The 12039-nt window shown below is 39.6% G+C and overlaps 1 protein-coding gene across 4 annotated transcripts in view; it reads right to left on the reverse strand.

Annotated features, from left to right (window-relative positions):
- The window catches only part of NADK (NAD kinase), a 65679-nt gene that overhangs the window by 14798 nt on the left and 38842 nt on the right, over positions 1-12039 (reverse strand). For 3 of the 4 annotated variants that reach the window (XR_012642315.1, XM_074975304.1, XM_074975303.1), the window contains exon 3: positions 3887-3970. Coding sequence is in view for 3 of the 4 variants with exons in the window: in XM_074975304.1 (XP_074831405.1) it covers positions 3887-3970 (84 nt within the window). In the remaining variant the exon portion in view is untranslated. Of the gene's footprint in view, positions 1-888; positions 1256-3886; positions 3971-12039 lie in introns of those variants that run through there. The other variant, XM_074975305.1, reaches the window with a different exon arrangement.

A 12039-nucleotide genomic window follows, 5' to 3' on the forward strand; every position in this document is an offset into this window, starting at 1 on the left:
GCAAACAGATTTGGAATAGCCATCTTTTGATAGAGGGTTAAAACAAACACAGCTGTTTTATACCCCCTAACATCTCCAAAATACATAGGGTCAAAGTTTCATGAAGCTATCCTGAATTGCAAGATAAAAGCTGAAAAGATCAGCTCCTATATCCAGAATTGCTTATACGTATATTCTATGTACATATGTAGCATTAACTACAGACTGTAGTGAAATGTAGCGAAACACCAAGTACGCAGTCACTGACAAACAGTACTGTAGTTTTTATATAGATGTAACAGAATGTAAAAGTGAGAACAGGGATCAGAACTCATTTACCCCATACCATCTACAAGGTCTTCAGTTTCCTCCATCCTTTTCTCCACTATATTTAATCCTATTAGGTGTTTTAGTTTTGAAGACAAAGAATTGTGTTTCAAAGGTCATCACAAACTAAGGTAATTACACACTTCAAAATCTCCTCCAATTTCACCATCCAACTACTAACTGAACTGTTATTAAAAATAAATCCTGAAGGAGTAAGGAACTGAACAATGAAGAAAAGTCACAAGCAACACATTTGAGATTAATTTTGAATTGCTGCAAAAATAATTGCAAAGGGAAAAGGGATTCAAATTTTACAAGTCATTTTCAACATTAATGACCACGAAGGAAGCAGTGTTGTTTCTCCTCTACAAGTTTTCAGAAAGTAAATTAGAATATCCTCATCTCTGTAACAAAGAGACAGGATAAAGACATTTCAACATAATCAGGCTGGTTCTCTGTCAGCTGTAAAAACTGCAGATTGTATCAGTACGATGTCACTTAGTAATCTGAGAACACATCGGAACTCATATGGACTTTATTCAAACAAACAAGACAAACAGCTTATTATTTCACTGTACTCACCATTTCCGTGCAGTTCTATTAAACGAGGGATCATGCATAACATGCTTAAAGATTTTCATGGCTTTCTTCAAAAGTCGTGCAAGTGCAATAAACAGAACTCCAGAAAAGGCCTTGACCTAATCATTTTTAACTGAACTGCTACCTTAAATAAATCATTTTTGTCTGAAGTTGATATCCAGGTGAACGTTTCAAATAGTCCCGATAAAATGTTTTTGCTGCTTCACAGAAAAATTCCTTATACAAGTGCTACAAAAAAAGTATTTAGACACATCCTAATGTCTTTCATTTGCAAAACCCCCTTTCAAAGAAGTTTAACTGAGACTAAAAGCTACCAAAAATATAGTATTTGACGTCATTAAAATTCATCCCATTCAGTCATTTCAATAGCTTTTTCACAAACAAACTCTTCAATTCTGTCAAACACTAGAACTGAAAAAGACTCAGATTTTGTGCTTTTATATAAAGTGCTGCCTTCGCACTCTAGTGTAGGATTTTCTGTTACATTCCTCTTGCTGAAAGTATTTTAAATGACAATCAGGAAAATAGCTGACTTTAAAAATACAATTCTTAAAAGCTGAAACTATCATTTACAGTTTAGATTTCTAAACAGCCTTTCACTCTGATGACCTGAGAATGTCCTTATCTCCCGAGCAATTCTGAACACTGCATGAGCTGTCTTTTTCTTGGCAATCAGAGCGCTCTTAGTACTGCCTACAGTCTCTGTACTGGACTAATCTTGACATGCTATCATTATATTGTACAGCTCTGGGTCAGCCCATGGGGAGGAGTATATTTGCCACAATCAGGTGGTGAAATACATGATGTAAGCAAAACTTTAAACAAATTACAGTCTGAGCCACAGACTCCTGTTGACAGAGGGCATAAGGAAGTTAAAGACCTGCCTGCAGATCACAATTTCCTCCACACCCTCACTGGAAAAATCACCAACACACTTTGAGGAAAAATTACTACTTTAAATGCACATTTAAAAATCCAGATCACTTTACTTTGGAGCTGCGATCGGCCGAACCTGTGGACGCGGCAGGTAAACAAACCGTCCCGGCCCGCCAGGGGCTTTCCCCGCACAAGCGGCGGAACAAGTTTGGGAACCACTGAATTACAGTAACAGTGCACCCACCAACTTATTTTAAAGAGATGTTTACCAAGATGGTTAGTCCAAATTGGTATTTACCTTCTCTCTTATCCCACTCCTGTTTACCAAATTAGGAATGAATTCAGCGTCTTCTCAATAGAAATAGGCATAATTTTTATGCTATGCAACTGATGTCCACTGGCCAAGACCACCTGAAGAATTGAAGTAATGCCTTATTTCTGCACTCACTTTACCAGCAGTGCATGAGGTAAGCAAAATTGCCTGGCTGAGCTGAGTTTCACCTACAGCAGGTGTCACAGGCAAAGCTCAATTCGTGAACTGCACCTACAGTATTGTAACTCTAGCACTATCAGCTTGAAACTAAGCAGCACAGGGGAAGCGTTTACCACACTATGATACCAATTAGCAGTTTCTGCACTTCACAATGCCTATGCAAATCTTTGTCTCTCCCCCCTCTTTAAATGGAGAAAAATGCCAGTTTATAGGTAGAGTAACACAAGAATGCCAACAGTAAAGAATAAAATAAAGGATGCCGCTCACAAACAGGGAAGAAATGGTAAGAGAAGTAGAAGTGGGTGGCAACCTGGGCAGCAGTAACCATGAGATGGTCGAGTTCAGGATCCTGACAAAAGGAAGAAAAGAGAGCAGCAGAATACAGACCCTGGACTTCAGAAAAGCAGACTTTGACTCCCTCAGGGAACTGATGGGAAGGATCCTCTGGGAGGCTAATATGGAGGGGAAAAGGAGTACAGGAGAACTGGCTGTATTTTAAAGAAGCTGTATTGAGGGCACAGGAACAAACCATCCCGATGTCCGGAAAGTATAGCAAATATGGCAGGCAACCAACTTGGCTTAACAGAGAAATCTTCGGTGAGCTTAAACACAAAAAGGAAGCTTACAAGTAGTAGAAACTTGGACAGATGACTAGGGAGGAGTATAAAAATATTGCTCGAGCATGCAGGGGTGTAATAAGGAAGGCCAAAGCACAATTAGAGTTTGCAGCTAGGAAGGGATGTGAAGGGTAACAAGAAGAATTTCTACAGGTATGTTAGCAACAAAAAGGTGGTCAGGGGAAATGTGGGACCCTTACTGAATGGGGGAGGCAACCTAGTGACAGATGATGTGGATAAAGCTGAAGTACTCAATACTTTTTTGGCTTTGGTCTTCACAGACAAGGTCAGCTCCCAGACTGCTGCACTGGGCAGCACAGTATGGGGAGGAGGTGAGCAGCCCTCAGTGGTGAAAGAACAGGTTACGGGCTATTTAGAAAAGCTGGACATATGCAAGTCCATGGGTCCGCATCTAATGCATCCAAGGGTGCTGAGGGAGTTGGCTGATGTGATTACAGAGCTGGGAAGAAAGTGGTGTATTCCTGAAACACTTTGTTAAAGCAACCCCTAAAGAAATGTAACCCAGATAATTGGCTGCTGTCAGTAACAGCACAAGAAAAGCTAGTTAAACATAGGGAGTAGCAGAAATATGACTGTGAGATAATGCATAAATGTGATTTTTTAAGCTGACAAAAAATATGAATCACAAACAGATATAGGATGAGTAAACCAATGACTTTACAAGACTGTATTTATATGTTTTTCTAAATCACAAAGATTAAGCTAATAAGCACACTGATTTTACTTTTAAGAGTCCAGTTCAATGTACACTATCTGTCCTCCTCACAAGATGTTTTTTCAGGGCTTGTGTGGTGCAAATGGTACATAGATTTTTGGCTGCATCAGACTCTACACAGGCACTTCTTAAGCTAACTGAAAAAATCTTTGTTTAAGCACTGGGTAAAATACAGTGGATACTGATTAAAAAGACAGATCAAGATATTCTCCTGAATGTAGGATGAAAATACTGTGCATTTTAAAAAGAGGCACTTACATTATAGTTTTAGGGTTTTGCAGCATACATGCCTTTGGTCCAAATGTGGTCACTGGGCATGGTCCATGCAAGGAGCGTGTCCTCCTGAAAAATGAAACACATGTAAGGGAAAGCTGAAGTAGGAATGAATTATATTCATTATCCAAAATTACCTGTTTCTTTGAAGTAGTTAATGCTAAAAAAGGAAAGGTGGGGGAAATTACATTTCTAAAGTCTCAGTATGCAGCTGATCAGCAAGTCAACGTAATTCTATACAAAAAACTGCGCACACAAAGTTAAAATGCAGTTGCTGGTATCTACGGGGCTGCATTTGAGCACCATATGTTGACTTCAGTGATTATTGCAGTTGAAGCATTAGTAGAAGCTCATCTAGTCTGTGTATTGAATATTTCTACATAGCATATGACTACACTTCTAGTATCCTAGTACCAAATAGACTTACTTGACTTGTTCCAGCTTCACCTCCATTCCTTACACAAGAAACACCACAAACTCAATAATGCCACTGTGACAGTGAAGTTTCCCCTACACAGTTCTGCCAGTGCACATCAATCCTGACCTGCAACATTCCTGTTATTTCAGTCCTCGTTTCCTCCTGAGCAAAGGCTAGTAGATGTGCTGTTTTGTAATGGGACAAAAGTCCACTAGAGATAGTAGGTGAAGATCAGCTCACTTGACTGTGAAATAATCAAGTCTTGAGCATAAAAATGAAAAACTAAAATCAACAATATAAACTTCATATTCTTCCTGACAGAGTGAAAAGTGAAAGCATATATTGTTAAAAATCTAAACTCCCGTATCAGAATTAAAAATACATAATTCTTAAGAGTCAACTTTTAGTGTTTTTTTCCTAAACTACTGTAAAGATTATGCAAAAAAAAAGAAAAGGAGTACTTGTGGCACCTTAGAGACTAACCAATTTATTTGAGCATAAGCTTTCGTGAGCTATAGCTCACTTCATCGGATGCATAAAGATTATGAATGACTAGTAGACAAGGTTTTTCCAACCACACAACATGTAATCCTAAACCAATACTTAAGCAACAACCACCAACAATAAGAATCTGGAGAATTTAGGAGTGTTCAGCTGTTGGATCAACCAGGTGATTACAGCTTTTTAGGCAGTGCAGCAAATTTCCTGAAGTTACAGCACAACATTAAGACACTACACCAAACATGAGACTCTCAGCAAATTTTTGAAGAAGGCTTCACTAACAAGACAAGCAAAACAGCACATATATTCCAGTTGTAATATTGCCCAGCAAAACAATGTCTGTGTTCTGTCTTTGTTATATAGTTCAATAGTTTCATGGCCTTCACTAAACATTTTGCAACAGAACATGTGTGCCTAGTTAAATATTTAAAATACTAAGAAGGAAAGCTACCAGGGCTTCTTTCATACTGTATTTTAGGACATACGCACTTTAAATGATAAAGTATTTTAGCACAAATTAAGTGTTCTCCAAACAATCAACATACAAAACAGCTGCAGATACACATTCAGAACTTCAAAGCCAAAGACCAAAACCTATTCTTTCATATCTTTTTAATTTTCTCAGGCCATGCTCCAGGGAGACACGGCAGTAACTGGTATTTTTTGTGATTAGACAGCTGTAAAGACTGCCTTGAATCAGTTTCCAAGGGACTTCAGTCCATCTAACCACAAACACATTCATCCTAATTCAGCACACGTGTTTCCAAATTTTCTTAAAACACTATACCTTCATTAAAGATCCTACAGAAAAGGTAAAGCATCCAATTTTAGAACTAATAAGCTTTGCAAAATGATTGATATATATTGTATAGATACACAACACCCACTCCTAAAATATATTCTTAACAGGTATGCACATTTAAAAGGTACCCTATGTCTTAAACTGAGACATGTAGTGTGGTCCTTGATAACCATTTTCAATAAAATTCACCATGCCTGAATACATTTTCAGGTCCTGGGCAATGTACAAGCCAAAATGATTTAATCCCTGTTGTATTAATTTAGATAGAATAAATGGACCAAAGGTGTTAACTTAATCAATGTGTCTTTCTCTGGCCCAATCTGGTCAGGACATCCCTCTGGATGAGAATAAAAAAGGTCCAGGGACTGAGGAGATAATAGGAGTGCCAGACATGACAGTGAAGCTTGCTCAGTAGCTTTGGTTTGTTCTCCTTGAGTGTTCTTCCTTTACCCACCCAGCCCCTCCAAAAAAAAAAAAAAAAAAAAAAAAAAATTTTTTTAAAAAAACCTCTCTCTTTTAAGGATCCAAAAAGTGACTGATGGGTAGAATAGCCCATCCCCTCATTATTTTGTCCACCAATTAGGCCTAATATCCGACACACCAATTTTGGTTCATTAATTTTTGGCTCCACATATCGGTTTTTAACAAGCATAACTTCAACAGTCCTTGGATTATATCACTGTGGCATCTTTAGTGTCAACTAAGCCAGTTTCTCTGGTTCTCATCCACATCTGTTATTATAGATTGTGACATTTTATGAATTTAGACTCACTTCTTACAAACTGAACTCATGATTAGGGTAAATTTGTAGGCCTTATTATCACCACAGCACCAACCCTACAAACACTTAGGCACTTTAAACATGAAATCAGAAGGACTGCTCATAGTAGTAAAGTTAAACATGTGTATATTTGCAGTATCAGGGCCTTGTGCATGTCCTGAATTACTAGTATTTTTCCTACAAGAGTTTTGTTTGGAACATAAAAAGAAAAGCTTCCTTTTCTCTCCATCACCAGCCACTGAAAGAATTCTTGCATAGTCAAAGGCTAAAGAAGCCAAATTAAGTGTAACTTCTGATAATTAACTGAATTATTATGTGGGAAAACACTATAAAGTGGTGCAGACAGGTGGCCTATGTACCATCACCACTGAGAAATAGTGGACTGAAATTATGCAATAACATTTAAAGGAGGGTACACGGAGATACATAGAATATCAAACGCAAAAAATTCCTACTTTACCATCAATCTGTCTTCTTTGTTTGTTAACATTAATCTTTCCATCAACTACAGTATGACAAAGGCAGTCACTAGTCAATTTACAGAATTTGTAAAGGAATCCCAAATGAGGGGAAAAAAACAAAATTCATAATTTCTGGATTCAGCAATATTAGCATATTTTCTCTAGTATAAGGGGAGGCAGGCAAGTGATGGAGAGTTGAGACACACACTTTTCTGCTGCGGACATTCTAGTCCCAAACCAAATTTTTTTAAATTATTATTTGTTGATAGTCTGTGGTCAAATCACATGAACAGATTATACAGAATTTAAGAAGGACTATGCCGGCACGTCACAGAGCCAGTGGACTTTTGATTGATAAAATATAAAACTGCATTTCAATAGCATTTTTCAGAGCATCAAAGTGCTTTACAAACATAAGCAAAGCCTAACATTAGATAGATACCCATTTAAAGATTAACTTGAGACACAGAGAGGTTATATAACTTATCAAGGTGTCTCAGAAAGTTAATGGCACAACTGGGAATATAACTTTGTAATCTTGGTTGCCAGTAGGGACAAAATGAGCTCCCAACCCATTTAGAAATAGGGGAGGGACTTGGCAAAAAATAAATGTGGCAGTGAAGATGAGATGCCATGAAAATTTCATCCAAAGACTGACCTAGGTAGTATCAAATGTGATGATGTTTCGGAGATAGTAACAGACCAACTTGGAGGCCTGGGGAAATGTGTCTACACCTGCAGCAGTGAGTTTCAGAGCCTGGGTCAACAGACTCAAACTTGTGCTATGGTGTTAAAAAACAGCCACACAGATGTTCTTACTCTGGCTCTGAAACCCACCCCACTCCCCAGGTATCAGAACCTGAGTGGGAGCATCTACATGGCTGTTTTTAGCACCACAGTGTGAGCTCAAGTCTGTAGAACCCAGGGCTGCGAGAACTGGTGTCACGGGGGATTATTTTGGCAGTGAACACATGCCCTAAACAGCATAAAGGACGGCATGTGAAGGATTAAGCCAAACACAGAGGCTCCTAACTGTACAGATAAGTACAATTTTTGAATCCTTAGTGAAAAGTGAAGAGAGGAGTTTTTGCTTATGGTATATTATGGTTTCCAGTGTTTAACTGGAAGTAGCTGAAATCAGTTACACCAACCAATTAAACTGAACAACAACAAACAACAACAAAGTGAGTTATACCAATGAACAGATTAATCATTCCACTGTGTAAAGAAACAGAGGCCATAAGACAACCTGCCAAAGCATTTAGTTTACAATCTGGGTCCTTTCCTTGAGAATAGTTAAGGACTGGTAAAAGGTAAAGTTAAACTCAAAAATCTCACTTCTATAAGACCTGGGAAATAATTAACAAAGCCATTTTAGGCTTGTTTAGTGATGTTTTACCTCTGGTACAGACCAGAAGTCCCACTTTTCATATGGACCACAGAATTCATGAGGTAGCTACTGTTAAATCACGTAGTAAACACTTACTCCTGGGGGAATTCTGCACCACTGCGCATGCACAGAAATTATGTCCCCTGCAGATTTATTTGCTTCCCTGTAGAAAAATGACTTTCTGATGGGGAAGCAAAGGAAAGCCACAAGAGCAGCCCTGTGACCCTCCCCAGCAGCACGTTTCGGGGGCCCAGGGCAGCTGGCAGAGAGGTAAATCACAGTGGCGCAGGGGACGAGAATGGGGAAGACCCGGCTGATGGCTCCTACCCTGCACCGGGCTCAGCTGCTAGTCACAGCTGGGCTGGGGAGGATGGGAGCGCCTCTTCCCTTGCACAGTATCCGTGGCCGGGTCAGACCCATCCCCAGATTTCTCCCCTGGCTGAAGAAAGCTATGCAAACTCCCCCCACCACCCACCCACTTCCTGCGCCCATCGCTCCTCAGCTGCAAAGAAAGGGATCCCTGTAGAGGGAGTGCTCCCCCATCCGCCCAACGCCCGTGCATCCAGACCTCCTCATACCCAGACCCTTCCGCCAAACCTCACCCCTGCCCTGCACTCAGAACACCCCCTCCATGAGCCCCAATCCCCCTGCACCTGGACCACCCCGATGAACCACCCGCATCCAGATTCCTACCCCACCGAGCCCTGAACACCAGCATCTGGGCCCCGGCACTGAGGCCCCCACACCCATACCCCTCTGCTGAGCCCCAACCACCTTCACCTGGACCTCCCTGCAGAGTCCCATCACTGTTGCACCCAGAACCCCTCAACAAGCCCCTGTGCATCCAGGTTCCCCCCGCATCCAGATCCCCCACTGAGCTGTCCACACCAATATTGCCCCACACAGAACCCTCTCGACCCACACCTCAATCCCCACACACTAAGCCTCTCCACACTTGGATCCTGCCTGCCCACACCTGATGCACCTGGGACAGAGGGGCAGGCCCAGTCCTTACACTGTGTCAGGGTTGGGTGCAGCCTCACCACTGAGTCAGTGTCTTGGGGAGGGGGGGCGCACAGTTATCTCCCACCTCTGTGTAGCCAGTGGCCTATGCGCCCCAGTACCATGCTGGAGCCTCCGCATTTATGTGACAAATAAAATTTCCAGAATGCCCACAGGAGTAAAAGACTGTTGCAGAGGGGCTTGGTTGTCAGATCATCAGAAATGCCTCCAGGACCAGAAGAAAACTTCTATAAGCACTCCTTCTGGCTCAGAAATTGGAAAAAACAGATTCTTAATTTTGCAGCAAATGTAATGCTGAAGAATCCAGCTTTCTAGGCATTTTTAATGCAGGTGACCATGAGTCCCTTGGTCCTTATTGTGAAGTAAAAGCAGCATGAAGCTAAGACAGGCAGGTAATGGAGATCAAGAGTTGTGGAAAAATACTTTTTCCTCGCAACTTTTATTTTGAGTAAATATTTGCCAATCACTAAACATTACTTTATCCCAGAATTCATTCATATAATCTAAGAGGTATTTATTTCCTCAGCCTCAAAGAGTTGAGGCAGTAACTTGCAAAACCTTGCAGAGTAAGATACCAAACATACCCAAATGAGTGAAGAATTGGAGCAAGCATTTCCAGTGTAATTGCAGAAGGTTATGATTTTTGTTTTGTACATTTAATAGAAGGGTTAGATTACATGACACCTCCAATGGAAATGTGAGTTCTGAATTTCAATTTAGCCTCAAATAAAGAGGGGCATGGTCTAGTGGCCTGAACATGGGACTAATACCAGTTCTAAAACAAGTTTACCTTGGAGAAGTCACAACCTTTCTGCTTCAGCTTCCACCCACTTCCCCTAACCAGTAAAATGTGGATACAATTCACCTACCTCCCATATCTATTGGAACAATTAGCTAATGATTGTAAAGCACTATGTAAATGTTACCATAAACACTATAGTCATTTCCACTGAAAAGTGACAACAGGGAAATATGCCTCTCCTGTTCCTGATTAATTCATGTAATGTGCTGATTCATTCCCAGCCCCAGAGAGTTTACAATCTGCCAAAATACAAAATTATATGAACAGTGGAAAAAAGAGATACAACATACAAGCAAGTGATTGCGGTGACATCCTGTGAGTTCCACATTTTTTTAAAGAAGTTTGAATAAAATTTGTATTTACTAATAAAAACAAATATAACTATTTTTCCCTTTCCAGCAGGCCAATAAAATTGGCATTTATCGATATCAGAGACACATGGTGGGTGAAGTAATCTCTCTTATTGGACCAATTTCTGTTGGTGAGAGAGACAAGCTTTTGAGTTTACACAGAACGCTTCTTCAAGGTGATTTAACTGATGTGTCAGTACAATGTATTAGTATAAATTTCAAGCATTACTGAGCCTGTCTGAGGAGGAGACAGTAATAGATATTTTTATACTTATCCTTATTTATTCTATTATTAGCAAGAAGAAAAACAAACATACAAGGACTTTAATGACACTATTTCTTAATAGTATATTAAGGATGAACAAGAATTCCAAGTATGTGTAGAGGAATGAAGGCAGCACTGATAAAGTCTTCATACATTTTGAAATGATCATGTTTTAAATTAGGATAGTAAACTATTCCCTTGCTTATGTACCTTCTGACAGCTTCCACTCCACTCAATTTCTTCCCCCGGCCCCCCACAATTGTTCTGTCCCTTTCACCTGCACATTTTTTTAAACCTTAAGGAGTGGCATGAAAGAAACTCCTTCCTGTTCCTCCTACAAAAGCTAAATACCTCTGTTCCCACATGGCATTTAAGCAATGAAAGTTATACACAACATCACGCGTTTGCAGTATTACAACATTGTGCATTGTATGGATTTGTACCTTTCAGGACCTGATCCTGCATGCTGCAGCATAACCTCAACTCCTGTGGCATTCACTGAGAATAGAAACAGCTCAGAAGCTTAAGGGATCAGATCCTCAACTCTGATGAAGAAATCCACATTTGATACAATTTACCCACTGTACAGCACCATGTACATCTTTCTAAGGCATTATATAATTAAAATAGGTTTAGATAAGGGTTTTATCAGGATTGAATACGTGTGCCATGGTGTACAGCACCATGTACATCTTTCTAAGGCATTATATAATTAAAATAGGTTTCAGATAAGGGTTTTATCAGGATTGAATACGTGTGCCATTTAATCAAAGGATAAGATTCTTTTATTAAGTGAATAGAGATAAGAAGGTATTACTACCATTTTCTATTCTACTTATAATGTACTAATGTGCTTTAGAAATGTATTGAACTATGGAGAGAGAGCCTGCTAAGTTGATATATAGAGAGAAGTACTCAATTACAAATACTGCATAGCAAACCTACGATAATTTTTATTTGACATTTTACAAGTTCCTTTGAACTGGTGGTGAAAATCACAAAACCAGCCAAAGAGTGACTTAAAGAAGTTTTAATAAAATATCTTAAGTAGTAAACCTCATTCAAACCACGAATGGCTACCCCTGACTGCAAAGATAGATTGTAGTTTCAGAGCAATTTCTATCCATCAGAGAGCAAGCTAAACAAAAGAAAATGGAAATAAATTAAGAAATGTGTGCCCAATAGAAAAAAAAGCAGGTTTCCTAACTACCAAAAAAAAAAATTACTTGGAAATATTCACACCTAGAAAGGAGAGAGCAGAATTTAGGCCAACAGGCCTTTTACTCATGTAGACTAATATTAGGTGTTTAAAATCCTATGAACACAATCAAATTTCTGCACTTAA

Source organism: Natator depressus, chromosome 18 (genome assembly GCF_965152275.1).
Source record: "Natator depressus isolate rNatDep1 chromosome 18, rNatDep2.hap1, whole genome shotgun sequence".
Classification (NCBI taxonomy): Eukaryota; Metazoa; Chordata; order Testudines; family Cheloniidae; genus Natator; species Natator depressus.